This window comes from Lycorma delicatula, chromosome 5 (genome assembly GCF_047948215.1).
Source record: "Lycorma delicatula isolate Av1 chromosome 5, ASM4794821v1, whole genome shotgun sequence".
In the NCBI taxonomy this organism is placed as follows: domain Eukaryota; kingdom Metazoa; phylum Arthropoda; class Insecta; order Hemiptera; family Fulgoridae; genus Lycorma; species Lycorma delicatula.
In genome coordinates this window covers 111,976,514-111,993,823 of record NC_134459.1, presented here as the reverse complement: position 1 = coordinate 111,993,823, position 17,310 = coordinate 111,976,514, and the positions used below count along the sequence as shown (strand labels likewise).

Here is a 17,310-nt window from a genome sequence, read left to right as displayed (position 1 = left end):
CTCCGATTTAGACATTTGTCATAGCGTGGTACCAACTTTCCAATACCCTTGTCATAGAACGGAGCCGCCTGTGTTTTCGGCCATGTTTCTACGCTGGTCTGCAGCTTGATGTCTGTGCCAAAATGTTGTCCTCCTAGCCAGCATTTCATGTGAGCAAAGAGGTTTAAATTGGATGGAGCCAAGTCCGGGCTGTATGGTGGGTGATCAAACACTTCCCAACAAAAACGCTGCAGGAGCTTCTTTGTTACAGCTGCAGTGTGCGGTTGAGCATTGTCATGGAGAAAGACAATGCCTGATGACAACATTCCTCTCTGCTTATTCTGAATTGCCCTTCATAGATGTTGAAGAGTCACGTAGTATGAGGCTGCAGTGATGATCGTGCCATGTTCCATGAATTCCACCAAGAGAACTCCATTCCGGTCCCAGAACACAGTAGCCATACATTTTCTGTTGGAGAAGGTTCGCTTGAACTTCTTCGGTTTATTGGGAGAATGAGAATGCATCCACTGTTTGGATTGTTCTTTTGTTTCTTCAGATTTGAAATGGACCCATGTCTCATTCCCTGTGACAATTTTGTTCAAAAAATCTTCTCCTTCATTGTGGTAGCGCTGGAGAAACATTAGGGAGGCGTCCATTCTCATTGTTTTATGATGGTCGGACAGCATCTCGGGAACCCACCTCGCACACAGTTTGCGGTACTGAAGTCTCTCACTCACAGTGGTGTAGAGAGCTGACCTTGAAATTTCAGGAAACAAATCACTCAACACAGAAATTGTGAACCGAACATTTTCTCGAATTGCCTCATCCACTTGCTCAATGAGATCATCAGTTGACACTCGCTTCCTTCCCTGACCGCCTGCATCATGAACATGTGTACATCCTGCTTTAAAGATCCTGCACCATTGTCGCACTTTGCTGTCACTCATTGAAATCTCACCATACACATTACTTATTTGATTATGAATTTCAGCTGCATTACACCCCTCAGCCTGAAGAAATCGAATTACGCATGCACTTCAGACTTGGCAGGAGATGCTATTGTTGTAGACATGTTTACATGCTAGCTGCGTGTTCAGAACTAAATGAAGTGACATGGCGTGATTGAAGGCCATACTAGAGGCATTGTGCAACACATATGCGCAAAAGTTCATCCAATTTTTGCGCGGGTTTTTATTTCGTGACCGATTGGACCTTGAAAAAAATAACTCTCGTATTTCAGTTTACTTCAAGAAGATTGGTTTTCATTAATTTTTAAATTATATAATAATACTCTACAACATGCTCTGTTCAAGTTTTATTTGCTTTTTTCTGTACTAACTACCATAAAAACAAAACAAATAAAGATGCTGCATTAAATCTGTTATACATATTTTTGCAGTCTTTATTTTTTGGACAAAGATTTAAATTATGAACATTATGAAATCACAGTTTTAATACTGTACTTAAATGAAGATAAATAACAAAAGTAAAATAATTAACCAAACCATATTCATATATACCTAAACAAAAATACAACAAAACAGGTTATCATCCAAGATATGAACTGAAACTAATTACCCAGCAGACTGTGTCTCTAAGAACGATATGATCGACTTACTGAACTGAACCCTGCTATTAGTATGCTTCATATTATCAGATAAACTCTTACCACAAACACAGTTGTAACAATTGATCTATGCCATGTAACTGATTATAATCGGTATATAATACTCCTAGAATATTCCTATAACTTACATTAACTGCAAATTTTGAGTGAATGGACTATTTATACATTAGTTGACCTGATTGAAGTACAGAGTGTTGCAATATCAGTACAAATGGTTCACTTTTAAATAAATAACTAATGAAATATCTTCATTTATCACATTTTATCACCACTGATTTAACAGAGTACTCTAAGAATGACCATTCCATATTAAAAAAATATATATATAACATTAACAATAATTTTCAGCTCTTTGAAGCTAGATCCCTAATCTAACTACATATCAGTTGATAAGACATCACATAATTTAAAGCAGGTTAATATAAGAGATTTGGTGGAAGTGACAGATCAACTTTTATAATTATTGTTCAACAAGGTTGGACACTGACAAATAACATAATGTTATTAATGTAGAAACAATATTAATACAATAGGAAAAAATAAAATAATTTTTTTATTTATAATTACTAAATGTGACCAGAATAAATATGTAATAACTATTTATTATACCTTATCATTTAATTAAATCATTTCTACCATTTTATTAACAAATGGCTGCTACCAAGTAGCCATTTGTTAACAAATCTGAACCATTAACAAATAACTTAGGTTAAATTTTACATTTGTAAATATAATATGTAAACTTTTCAAATATATCTATGTATTTATCTTATTAAATTGGCTATTTCCATTTTTATAATACATGTAGCACTCTAACAATATTTTCTTTACATTAAGGCTTTATTTCTGAGTTATAATAAAATACATTTCAAAATTTAGGCCCCAGGAACTTTATAAAAACTGTTTTTATCAAATGTAATCACTTCATAGTAAAAAGAATACGGGGTATACTTTCTGACTGAATGGCGGGCAGTGTTTTTCAAATTTTAGTAATGTTCTGGATATCTGTAATGTAAAACCTGCAGAATTGAATCAATATAGTCTTGATTTAAACTTATTGACCATGATACATGGTCTCTCTCTTGGGTGATGAGACATAATGAATATATGGTTTGCAATTTATAAAGCAAAGCTAAATAAGTGTAAAAAATAAATGCTACAAATATTGCAGCTACATATAAAATAAATTAATTAATATTAGCCGTCTACTAAATAATAACTTTACAATTTAATTTATTTCCTTAAGCAATTGCAGTAATATAAGCAGCACACTCTTTTGAAGAGTACAATAATTATTTACATCATTAAAATTCTAATTGTTTATTTACCAATAAATAATGTTGTATCAAACAGGTAAGTGCACGTTTCTCAACATATAATTTTACATAACTCAAATTTGTTTCATGGTATTCTTAGCATTACATTCTTATCTAACCTATGTGATTTACCTATATTTGTCATGTCTTTAAAACCTCTTCAGTTTATAGTTTCTGGTGAAGATGTAGATATTGTTACTGACATTTTACATTGTTAAAAGTCATTAATAAAGATATTATTATATTTACTGTGGTGCATATCTAAATAAATTGATATGTACAATTAAGTCAATATTTAATATTACAAGACAAAAAAAAAATTATTTACTATTTTAATAATGATTAAAAAAATAAAAATAAAAATTGCATACAAAGAATAACTGCTATAGTGATCAGTTTTCCAAAATTAATGAAAAGTATTATTATTATAACAATGATATATTTTATCTATATCTAATAAGATATATTCAATAAATAACACTGAAATAGCAATAAACATACGTATCACAAGGACTGCAATACATGGTCTGCCATAACTTTAAATTAAATTTAATTGCCAAAGCTGAATGCATCACTACTAAATAAATCAGCTTTACAAGCTTTGATAGTTCAATTTAAAAAAAATCTATTCAATGTTCTTGAAACAATTTTAACATTTAAAATTAATGAATAATTTGTTATTTTATATTTCTTAAACAAGTTAATTACAAAAATGAGTCTTGAAAAATGGTTCAATTTGTTTATTATCAAATGAAAAACTAAATTACTACAAACATATAAAATCAGCATCCAATAAAAAAAAAACTAATTTAATGCAATTTTCATTATTTTTTATACTTTTAGAAATACTAGATGGCGAGTACACTCATACAAAATTGAAAACCTACAAATGTGAACTCTGCACAGAATCAAAAGGAGATTTTTGTTTATTCAATTTTCTTTTCCATCAAGAAAAGTTTTATGTTGATCTGAACATTGCAAGGCATTTCTCTTATATGTAAGTAGTCATGTCTATAAACCTAGCTTAAACATTCATTAACTTCCCAGTTTTTACATGTTTTAATTTGTTTATCAGAATGGTTATTTTCAATGATAAAAATATTCCTCATGAATTTACTGGTCTGTTCACGATGATAAAAACATTCCTCATGATTCACGATGTAAAAATTGAATGAAAAATAATTTTATAAAACTGAATACTTGTGTCCTTAGTTTGAATAAAAGAGTTCAAGCTAAAATTCAGCCTTCAATAATATAACAGAATAAAGTTAAGGGATTTTTTTTAACAAATTACTTAAAATTTGCAAAAAAGTTCAGGAAGTAAATTTTCTGAAACACTGTTTTAGTCACCGCTGTAAAAAAACTAACAAAATGCCTAGAACCAGTTCATTGTTAAAAAAATTATTTACACCAGTATATTGTAATAATAATAACAATTTTACTGACTGTCCAATGCTTCAAATTTAACAGCTTAAAAAATGAATACTGTATGCTTTTTAAAGTGAAAGAAAGGAAATCAAATGTGAATGGCCAAAGCCATGATAACTCAATCATGGCTTTGATCACATTAATTAAAGTAATACTGTAGATCACTTTAATTAATGTTGGGTGCAGTTCTTTCTACTAAATCACACAAGTACTACTACTACTATTTATTAATGGATAATGACCGTAACAACAAAATTTATTAATTTAATAAATTAAATAAATTTAAAATAAAGTTTACTGAAAACTTATTTATATAACAACAATACTGACTTTAAAGACTATGAATACATAAAAGCAGAAAAAACAAAACACTATTCAAGCAACAGAATTGCATTAAATAAAAATAAAATCTTTTTAACTGAATAAATTTAACAAATAACTAAAATACAAATCATACTTGTATGTCCAGTTCAAAATATGCTACAGAACACCAATATTCAGGAGCAGGCTGTGTTGATAAAAGACCACCAATGGACACTTCAGAACTAACACCATGTCCCCCTGAAACATAAAATAATTTTATCCGTAAGAAATTCATTAATTTCTACACATATGAGCATCATTACTCAGTACCATTTAAAGCTACTGAAATAATATTGCTTATAAGATTAGTTTATAGAAATTAAGATACTCGTTCATCAATTAATGCGTCAGGAATAAATAATAGAATAAGGCTCTAGGTAAGATATTTCTGCAACCTTAACAACCTGATGGTTCTACTATCATCAAGAATGTACAAGGGTAACATTATTGAAATTGAAAGTACGAAACAATCAATAGCCAAAACCATGTTCATTACCAAAGTTAAGAATGTAGAAATTATGGCAAAATGTTGGTGCCTTTAGTAGTCAATGCTAGTTGAATATTTCCTATGAAATAAAACTACTTAACTGACAAAAAAAATTTACAACAATCCATCCTTACACGAACATTTCTTGAAATTCTTATAGAGCATGCAATTTATAAAAAAAATAAATGTTTGTTAAGAAAAAAATTAAATATTTCCAGAAAGATAAGTAAGCAAACTATTATTTCAGGATTGGAGGTAAACTTAATTTCTGAAGACTCTGCAGGGTGGGGAGCCAAGGAAACTACCCCAAGCCAATTTTTTATGCAATTCAATTCATGTGGAATGTAGTATAGGATCATCACACAATGAGGAGTCTGTAGTGTTTGTGTCAAGAGAGGAACATTTAATGTAACAGCATAATACTGCTGCAAATGTACGTAATGTAACAGCATAATACTGCTGCAAATGTACGTGCACCATACATATTAAGTAGACGCTGTATGCTCTGACTGGTCTCTCAACAGGTTCTACTCCCCTTGAATTGGATTTCACTAAAATATAATGCACTGACAATAACTGTAATAACAGTAATGAAATGTTTCACAATACTGGGAACTAAAATAGGGGCCACTAAAGCAAAAGACTGTTATATTAAAAACCATTTGATGGAAAAAAAATTTGATTTTTATGATATGTTAAACCTTACTCTTTTCTGCATTATTCTTGAGAGCTTCAGTTTAATTAAAGAAAGCCTGAGGCAATTACAGCAAATTGTACATAAAAATTACCCTGTATTTTAGCTGTTTCATGATAGTATATTTTCAATGTTCAACAATTTTAATAGGTTATATATATATATATATATATATAAAAGGTATATTTATGAACAAATTTTTTTCATCTGTTATTTAAACATTAGAAAGTTTTTCAATGATGATTTCAATATGGTGCCCGTTAATTAAAATAACTACCATTTTGTTTCTCAGTAAATATAAGAATTTATTTTGCAATGAATGATATATTTTGACACTGTAATAGTATGAAAAAAAGATTACCAAAGAATATAAGTCAGATCATGTAAGCATGAAATACTACAGTGCTGACACTGTACTTTTGTACAAAAAAAAAATAGCAAGTTGAGATTGCAAAAATCTTAATGGAAATTTTTGTTTCCTTCAGAACCACTTTTCCATCTAACATTAAATGAAATAATGTATATACCATAAAAATGTCGTAAAACATATAGATTGGTTCAAAAAAATGTCCTACCTTTATAAATGGTGGAATAGTTGTGTTTTTAAAAAAAATTGACTGATATCCAGTAAAATTTCTGGTGTCTAAAGAAATTTAAAAAAAAAAATCTTAAATGATTTATATAATAAATTATTTAGGCTATTTTATTTATTATAAAAAATAACTTTGTTCTTAAATTAAAATTAACATTAAAAGTATTGACTGTCATAAAAACAGGGGAAAAATAAGTTATTTGTTGTAATTCTTAGAGATTTTAAAAAAATAAATTGAAACTCTAGAAAATAAAGCACAAAAAACAAACATTAATAGGATAAAAAATTTAATACACTACTCACAAGTGGTATGCAGGATATAATTCTTCAAAGACAGAATTTTTCATTTATGACAACTACTGTGGTTTGTGTACTTTAAAAGGCCAAAGGGATAACCACTTGTCTTGCTTAAGAATGTATTACACATTGCTATTGGATAATTTATCTAATTAAAAAAAAAATTTTATTGTAATATCATTTTAATTTTCTTAAAACCCGTTATTTTCAAAAATGAATTATAAGGATTATTTTTCTAATCTTAATTACGGTTGAATGGTAACCTGTACAAACTGATGATAAGGGATCCTGTGAAAATAGACTATTGGTATTAGTGTTTTTGGGTTTTTCTGTTACTTTGTTTTATGGTTAAGTTGTTATTTTTTGAATTTAATTAGCATGTTATCAATACGTTGGTGAATTATTTGAATTTCCAAAAAAATTATATATATACATTCACAGAGTTATATATAGAGTATCACAAAGTTCTCCCAGGACTTTCATAACCTATTCTACTTGTGAAAATAATGTAAAAAGTTCATACAAACATGTATCCTAAAATGCTTTGTTTGCGAGTTATGGCTAGTGAAAGACTTTGCTTGTAACTTGAAAACAAAGCATTTCCAGACCTATTTTTATATGAATTTTTATCATTATTTTCATCAATAGAACATGTCCTGAATGTCTTATGTTTCTTCGTAGGATACCTTTATATACCGGGTGGCTGAAAAGCCCTTCTAACTTTTTTTAAATTAAGATAACTGGATGCAGTTTGCAGCATTCTTCCTTGAACCACAGGGCTACTTCAATGAACGTATATTTCTCTTTTTCTGATTTTTAGGTGACGGGGGGGGCAACACAAAAATTTCAAAGAGAACCAATGGTCATTTGATATATTATTTTAAAGAGCTCAATAGGACAAGAAAAATCATACCATCAAAACTAAACTGTGATCACCCAATCCAAAATTACAGCCAACAATTTCTTTGTTTCAGATAGCTAGAACAATGATCTAGCTGTTTCTGTTCTTTTAGCCATCTATAACGATCAGTTCATGTTGATCGGTGCAGTGAGTATACGTATGTGACGATCCGCGTAACATGTATTAGATATTCGATTACCATGTCCAGCATGGATAAAAGTTAGAGCAATGTTGTAATGTGAAATTTTTAGTGAAACTCTAGAAGAACCAAAAAGACACGAATGAATTATTAACTGTGGTGTAAGGTGAAGATGTTATGAACCAGGTGACCTTCTACGAGTGGTATAAAGCATTCGAGGAGGGTAGAGAGAGCATCGCCGACAAGCCACGCAAGGGGCACCCTTCAATGTCTCGCACCGAGGTTGTACAGAATAAAGCTGCCGCTATTGTCCGTAAAGAATGACAAATTACCGTTAAGGAGCTCGCCACATGTCGAGACATTTCAGTTGGCAGCACATTTTTAATTTTGCATGATGATTTGGGCATGTATCTTGCAGATGAGTGCCGCGCTTGCTCACACTGGAGCAAATGCAACATCATATATTCGTGTATCAAGACCTATTATCCTGGTTTGGTGGGGGAAGCAAACTAAGAAATGAATCGAATCATAACTGTAGATGAATCTTGGGTGCATCACTACGATCTAGAACTGAAACAACAAAGTTTTCAATGGAAAAGGGCACAGTCACCACCTCTAAAAAAAGCAAAGATGAGTCGCAGTGCCGATAAGATTATGATGATAATTTTCTTCGATTCCAAGGGTTTTTGTACCAACATCATACTGTCCCTCAAGGCCAGACAGTCACAGCAGATTATTACAAATCAGTTTCATCATGATGTGTCATTTTAATTAAAAAAACAGCCATACAAGGAGATTAAAAAAAATTTTTCTGCATCATGACAACGTGCAGCCCCACGTTGCTCACATTGTAGTTGATTTCTTGAACACTTGTGGCATCGCAACTGTACTCCACCTACTGTACAGTCGGGATTTGGCCCCTTGTGACTTCTGGCTGTCTCCAAAGTCAAGTTTCTGCTCAAGGGATGAAAATTCATGATCAATCACGAGGTCATCAAAACTGTGCAGGCAAGGAGCTTGAGAAAGATGGTCTGGCATTTGTGTTTAAGAAGTGGCAGGAATGGTGGGAAAAATGTATTACAACTGTCGTGGGGGGGGGGGGGTGTTACTTTGAAAAAGAGCATGTAAATTTGGAAGACTGAATAAATATGTTTTTCTGTAGAGCATTTTTATCATTACATTTTGAACAGCCTCCATAGATTTACTGCAGCATAAGTTTCATAACATCTAAATGGAATCAGCAGGTGGTGGTGTGCAAAATCAGTTAGCAAAATTTGGTAATATACAAACAAAAATTTTGTTACTTGGTAATCCAGTTGTCAAAAATAATGTGATTTAGGTGTCGATTGTTGCAAACTCTATCAAAAGATTTTGATTATATTTATGTCACTTGGCATGACTTACCTAAAGCAGAGACAATATGGGTGAAATTACAGAAGAAATGTCTGAAATATGAATTTTGATTGACAGAGATGTATATGAAAATGTGGCTGCAGCAATGATATCAAAATCAAAATCTAATGAACTGATTAAAAAACAAGGAAAATTGTAGGTTAATCAGTAGAAAGTCTTTCTGTCCAAAGTTTTGAAACAAATAAATGATCAAAAGTAACATTTCTCATGTGGAAAAGTTGGACATTTATCACTGTATGATTGGTATAACTCTTTCAAATTTAAAAAGAGTTATCAATAAAATCTTTGTGTTAATTGATATGAAAATAAAGATTATGCCATGATATCTGCTAAAAATAAAATAGAAGGAAATATTTAAAAAAAACACATTGTGAGAGGTATTTACAAGTTTATTGATTATAATTTTAAAATTCATTTAATTGTTCCAGTTGACATTGAAAAACTGAATTGTGATGAGTAATGAATTGACAGTGGAGCACATACTATGGACAAGTTATGATGAATGGTATGATAACTTCAAAACTTTTTAAGTTATATAACTTGAACCTATGATAATCTTTGAACTTTACAAAACAAATGGATAGTGCTCATCAAAGAGTTAAATTAGAAGCTTTTGATACTGGTTGTATAAATGTTAAAACTTTAATTGTCAGCTTGGTCCGATTGATATTTTGAAGATGTGTGGTACTGTCCAGATGGGATTAGCAATTTGATCTCAGTTAAAAAGGTTGGACAAAGGGGAATTGACTAATTGATTCAGAATAATGGAAAAATTATGTGTTTTCCATTGAAATGGAGTACCCATTGCTATACCGATTTCATGTTAATGAACTTTGTCGGTTGGCAGTGAGTCACTTGTCAAGAAAAATCTTAAACTATTTGTAAGGATACAGACACACTGCAAAGTTGACATGAAAAATTTGATCATCAAAATAAACGACTAGTGCAGAATTTTTTTGAAGATCATGGAATACCATTACAAATGGGTAATGAATTTTGTGAAGGATATATTGCTTGGTAAACCTCATTGACTCAGTTTTGGTGAAAGAAATGAAATATGAGTACCATTTACTCTTTTAAAGTACTATTTTGAAATTCTGCCGCTGCTTTGCTGCGGTCGGCATTCCACACTTGACTGTGTACCCGCATTTGTTGGCAAGCCACAGACGCCATTACAGAAATATTCGACTATGTTTATGTTTATTTGCGAGTATTTAAAATGCCTCCACTGATCAAGGATCCCGCCAACTGTGAAATATATAGTGTGATTTGTTTTCATAGTGCTAAAGGTGTGAAAGTGGCTAAAAATCATCATCAGATAGGTGAAGTGTATGGTGAAAACATTATTAGTGATGGAATGGTACGAAAATAGGTTAGAGCTTTTAAAGATGGCTACCAGAGTGTTCATGATGAAGAATGGAATGGATGACCTTCTGTCATTACTGAAGATTTAGTGCAGAAAGTTAATGAAAAAGTGAGAGAGAACAATCTCTTTACAATTTCTTCGCTAGCTGAAGAGTTTCCTCAAGTTTCAAGAAGTATTGTCTATAAAATCATGACCGAACACTTACATTACCAACGATGATGGTGTCAAAGCGACTGTGTTGCAGTGGTTATTAAATCAGGTGGGAGACTTCTATGACAACGCTGTTTAAAAGCTGGTTGCATGATACAGGTGCATTAATATTGGTGGTAATTATGTAGCAAAGGAGATTAAAGTACAGGCTTTCAAGTAAAAATAAAATTAAGAATAGTTTTTTTTTTAATTTCAAAACAGTACTAACTTTAAAAACATGCTTTGCATCTACTAAACAAGGAAAATTGATTTTTGTTGACATCTGTAGCCCGATGGAGGAGAATGATTTGAATGGTTGGTTATTTTCTTACTTTTAAAGATGATTATTTCAGTTTCAGAGTTACATATCTATTACATAAAAAAAATTAATTGGAAGGAAAATTACAAAAAATTCATTGAATTAGTGAAGACACAAGCCAGATTTATTATAAAAGAATTACACACTGATGGAATAATAGAATTTGATAACAAGGATGTAAGAATGTATGCTGAGATGACTGGACTAAAACGTTCAATAATACAGTTCGCTGTACATTCGTTCAATATTGCAGTTCACAACAAAGCGGAGTCGCTGAATGTGAAAATAAGATTATATGTGAGGCATGTTTATGGCTTCAGCTGTTCATCGTCCAATGTTATTATGGAGTGAAGCTGTACTTGCTGTGTTGTATACATTAAATAGAATTGTATCAACAAAAATTTAAGAAAATCACCCACAGGATTATTTTTGAATAAGAACTATTTTCACCACTTGAAGCTCTTTGACACAGAATGTTTTGTATGGATTCCCCAACAGAAGTGATAGAAATTTGATGCAAAATCTACTAAAGGATTTATTGTTGGTTACAGTGACTGGTTATCAAATTTATTTTCCTGAAGAAAAATCTATTTGTGTTTTTAGAGATATACAATTAAGTGATGAATTTTCACACAAACCAAAGAAGATTACCATATGAATAAACAAATAGAAATTTCAAGTGAAAGCAAGGATGAGAGTGGTTTGCCAAATTCAAATGATAAACAATCTGTGGATAATATTCACAATTTGAGGTACATGAGAATGAGAACAATTCACAAAATTCAGTTACTGTGAACTATGCACAAAACAAGGATGTCTTTCACAAGTTAAGCATGAAAATGGACAATATTAACAGATTACTGGTGATAACTATTATAATTACAATCAAAACTATCATTATAACCTAAGGCATAAATAAGAAATTCAAGAAACAGCACATATCGAGGTGAATCATTTCAACAGAACCCAAAGTTATAATGATAAAAGTAACAATAAATTATGATGAGGCTATGAAATAAAAATAATGTTAAATGTTGGAAAGCTGCAATGGATAATTATACAAGAATAAGATGTGGGAATTAGTGAATTTACCATCTAAAAGTATACTCATTGATAATAGATGGATTTTTTCCATAAAAATCAATTCCAAAGATGAAATTGTTTGGTATACAACTTTTTAGTAGCTAGGGGTTCAATCAAAGAAAAGGATATGATTTTAATGAGATTTTCAGTCCAGTTGCCAGATTATATACCAACAGAGCACTCTGCTGGGTGTTACTATTCAGTGTAATTGGAAAATTAAAAAATTTAACGTGAAAACTGCTTTCTTGATTGTACATTAGAAGAAAATATATACATATATGTAGCAACCACAGGTATATAATATAATGACAAGTCGTGAGTGCAAATTACTTAAATGTTTGTATGGACTGAAACAAGCTTCAAAATTTTAGTTTAATTGAAAGGAAATTCCTTGGAATTTCCTTTCAATTAAACTAAACTGCTATGTTGAGTAGAAACCGTTGATACTTGGACAACAGAACTGCTCACTGAGAAAAGAACAAATACAAAAATAAGAAATAATCTATTTTCACACACATAAATTCTTGGAACTTGTAATTTACAGGAGAGTTGTGTAGATCCCTATAGGTTTTATAATGAGTAATTGATACTATTTTTCCATGTGGATGATGGATTGGTTATGGGATGAGCGGAAAATTCAATGAATTCATGATCAGATTAGCTCATAGTTTTAGGATTACTTCAACAGAAGTAGACTGTTATTTGGGAATGTGCCATTGATGTTAATTGATAAATTTCATAATTACATTACAACTTCTCAAACTACATAAGCAAATAAAATATTTAAAAAAATATGGCATGAATGAAGCAAAGCCACTAATGATCTGTATTGAATCTGGAAGGGTGTCAGGTGATTCACCATTGGCAGAAGGCAAAAATGTCTATCATGAAATCATTGGTAGTTTAATGTATTTAATATTAGGGAACAGATCAGGTTTAATCTAAACAGTTAACACAACTTCAAGGTTTCATAATGTACCAACTCAAGTACACCTTAAATTAGTGAAGCAGATACTCAGACCATCAATTATGAAATTGAATTTAAGAAAACGGAGCTTTTAAGAATTGAATCTCATACAGTGATGCAGACCCATGCTGTGGATAAAATTGTAAAACATTGCATGAGTGGCAGATTAATAAAAATTCAGTAGTGGACCAATGATGCAAGTATAGAAGTAAATTGATAGTTATTATATTTACATATGAACATTTTGGGAGAGTGTCATAGGTATATGCGTAAATATTCATATTTAGACATAAATTATGCACCATTAAAAACGATTGATTAGTGATTTACTTATGATTAATAAATTTCATATGATTTATTCATGTGAATGCTATTTTGCTGTTATACTATTATTAGATTGTTATTATGTTGTTCTCTGAGTTAATAAAGTATACTGAATATACTGAAGTTAATTAGATGTTTTATTATAAATGGCTGAGGATTTTCAGCAGTTTTAATGGAAATTTTGCTTTCCTTCCTGTTTTTAATTGAAATGATGAAATATTTACACACCATAATATTAAAAAGTGAGAAAAATTCTTACCATATATGGGATCTGAAATAGCTTTTTTTTTCTTTATGGCAACATACTGAAATAAAATGGTGGTTTCAATAAGTAACTGATTGAAGTAATATGAATTAATAAAAGAGCCAAATAACATAAATATACTGACAAATTTACTATTCCACTATTTAGTAACATAATTAAATAGTAGACACTGAGTTATACTTAGGCTTCACCTTCAAAATGTAAAACTTTTACCAAAACTATTATTATTTCTTATCACTAAACACACAATTTTACAAAGTTACAGGTAACGTACAAAAAACAAATTGAAAGTTTTATAGTTAAGTGTCACAAATCTACAAGAGAAGAGAAACTATTAAGATTTTAAAACATTTAGCGACTAATTATATAATGTGATGCTGCTAAAACTTAAAAACTAACTTTGTTAGTTGTTTTTTAAATAAAAATATTTAAAAAAATAATTAATGCTTACAGAAAGATGTGTGATGAGGTGGTTGCATACTTTGAGTATATGTCAGTGTATTTGATCCAGTCCAAGTTCCCTGTGAAAATGACTGTTGTTGCGTAGGAGCAGTAGCGGGAGGTGATTGTGCTTGGGTAGCTGCGGTGGTATTAGTAAAACCATTTTGATGAGGAGGTGAAACTGGGCTTTGAGGGCTGCTTTGTTGAGTAGAAACCGTTGATACTTGGACAACAGAACTGCTCACTGAGAAAAGAACCAATACAAAAATAAGAAATAATCTATTTTCACACACATAAACATATTTTTTATTTTAATATCATATTTTTTTTGTTGTTAATGTGGAAGAAAAGCATAATTTTTATGGGTTTTACTTCACCTCTCATTACAAATCAACTCTAGTGTTACATGACTGTAAAGATGGAGGTACGTACTTTAGCTTTTTTCCTTTTTAAGTAAGTAGTACAATAACTTAAGGAAAATTTATTTTATGCCCAAGAAAATTTTCTTAATATTAAATGAAAAAAAGCTACAAGTAGAAGAATTATTGTAAAGATATTGCTAATTTATTAATTTAATTATATAATATGAAGTATATATTACTATATTAATATTTAATGAGTAATATTTGTTGCAAATATATCTTGAATAATCATAGAACATGATTAAGAGTGGACTAAAGTCAACCCTTATAATTGCTTCTATGGGGTTGGTAAATTATTTTACTAATAGTTTTCTATGGGGGTTTGCAATTCTTTTTTTTTTGCTTTATTTGATTACAATCTTTAATACACACAAAAAAATACTATTAAGGCTGTAACACATGCTGCCACCTTGTAACACTTTATGAAATATGACTGTCCAAACACATTAAGCTGTTCATAGTCATATAGTTTTGTTCATTTACATTCTTACTGTATATAAAGTGATGCTTCTTTCTAAGTTTAAAAAAATTGTGTTTTATTGTTTTAGGTATGGTAAATTAATTTAATTTTACATACTTACAGATGGGAAATGGGTGTTAATTTTCCTAGCCTTTTATTCAATTTCATGCTAAAACGTTTTCAATTCTTTGTTTCCTTCTTAATAATTAGCTTTTACTTTATATATTCTTATTCGACATAATTTTAAAAGTGATTTGACATGAAGTTATTTTAAAAGCGATTTATTTTATTCAACATATTTACAAAACCACTGAAGAGGGTAAATAATACCTTAAAAACTTTATGCCTATATTTGTGTTATTTGATATAAAATAATGAAAAATACAAAAATTTAAGTTTTGTGTACCGATATTTTTTTCTTACATAATGAGTTATCAGTCTGTGAAAGTGAGTCTTGTGTTGCTGTAAAAAATGAGGCAGATGAGGCTACAGATCCAGGAGTTTTTGCAGAGTAGTATGTTGAAGCCGTGGAGGCAACAGATCCAGGAGTTTGCGGAGTCGGCACATTTGTTGACTGAGTAGGTGATGCCAATGGTGTGCCTGGACTGGATTGTGTCTGAGCACCATTACCTGGTGATGCTAGACTAGCTCCTGGCCCTAATTAAACAAATCTATTATTAAACTCAACAAAATTAAACAACTAATTTATAATATATGAAGAATTCATACTGATGTTTGTAGGCTTTAAAAACATATTTAAAGCAATTCATATGCTTTTAGGAATTTATAAATAAAAATCTGATACATTCAAGGAGAGAAAAAACCCAAACAAATTAAGCATACTTTCACGTGAAAGAGAAATTATAAAATGAAACTATTTATAAATAAAATAAAGAGAAACATTTAGGAACAAGGAATTCAAGATAAATTTAAGCACAATAACTATACTGATCTCTCTTTCTCTCGGTATGAAATGAGACAAGAGACTAATTAATCTACTAGTATCACCCAGCTATAATTTATTACTTCTTTAAAAATAAATAGTCTAAAAAAGCTTGAATAGTAGATTAGTTTCATTACTATACCAACAACATACTGGTCCTTCTTACAAAGGGCACTAGGAAAGTTTTGCAGTATGACGAAAACGGATCATCACAGGTGGTTTAAAATTTAGCGCATTTTTAGGTAGTACTCAACTGCATTATAGCTGCTCTTGTCACCGTTTCAGTGTTATTTGTTTTTCAGCTGTGTTGAGGTAGTAATGATGCTATCAAAATCTAAATACATGCAAAACTGCCCACAATTTGACATGTGGATTAAGTGATGTTCAGAGGAAATTACTCCTGTGCTTGGAGAAGATTGTCCTCAACATTCAACAATATTTAGATGGTACTGAGTTTGAAAGAGGAAATTTTGGCCTTGAGGATGCTTGGTCAGGTCAACCGCTTTCAACTGTGACTGAGGGAAATAATGATGCAGTACAAAAAATGCTTGAGAAAGACAGGTATACAACCTAACACCAAATAGAGATGTTCTTGGGCATTAATGCACTGGCAGTTCATGTTATTCAGCAAGTTAGATAGTTTTGTACTCATTGCCGCGTAATGACTGACAATCAGATGGCACATTGTGTTTCATAGGGTCATGAAATGCTGAAAAAGTTTGAAAATGGGAAATTCCCTATTTGAATAGTATTGTGATAGGTGATGAAACTTGGCTGTACTGTTGTGACTTCCTAACCAAGATTCAGAACAAAGGGTGGGTGTTTGAAGATGAGATTATCTTGGCTCAAAAATTCAGATCAGTGAAGAGAACGGACCATACTGCTTATTAGTGTGAGAGGAGTTTTAGAGCAAGTTGTGTTGAAAACTCAGAAGACAGTTTCAGGGAAGTGGTATACCAAGAATGCCTAAAGTTGTTGAAGCTCTGAAGAAACTGTAAACCTAACTCAAGGATGTACAAATGGTTTCTTTCAACACATCAAAATTTTGCATTTAGTATTTGGTCAGCACTGGAATAAAATTTTTAAGAGTACCCTCCCTACAGTCTTGATCTCATTTCATGTGACTTGAAAGGGAGGTTTTTCACAAGAGATGACCTAAGAACTCAGGATGATGAGCAAGCCCAGATCTCTAACGAAACATGGCAGGGTTTCTTTGAAGACTGGTTTTGAAAGATGGAGAAGTGTATAATGATTGGTGGAAATTATTTTGAAAAGTTATAAAAAATAAAGTCATA

The 17,310-nt window shown here is 30.9% G+C and overlaps 1 protein-coding gene across 8 annotated transcripts in view; it reads right to left on the bottom strand.

Annotated features, from left to right (window-relative positions):
* Med (Smad/Smad4 homolog Medea) overlaps positions 1-17,310 on the bottom strand; it is an 86,193-nt gene that overhangs the window by 29,711 nt on the left and 39,172 nt on the right. For all 8 annotated transcript variants that reach the window (XR_012756510.1, XM_075366869.1, XM_075366870.1 and 5 more), the window contains 3 exons: positions 15,496-15,729; positions 14,201-14,434; positions 4,808-4,911 (listed from right to left, as the gene is read on the bottom strand). Coding sequence is in view for 7 of the 8 variants with exons in the window: in XM_075366869.1 (XP_075222984.1) it covers positions 4,808-4,911; positions 14,201-14,434; positions 15,496-15,729 (572 nt within the window). In the remaining variant the exon portion in view is untranslated. The remainder of the gene's footprint in view (positions 1-4,807; positions 4,912-14,200; positions 14,435-15,495; positions 15,730-17,310) is intronic.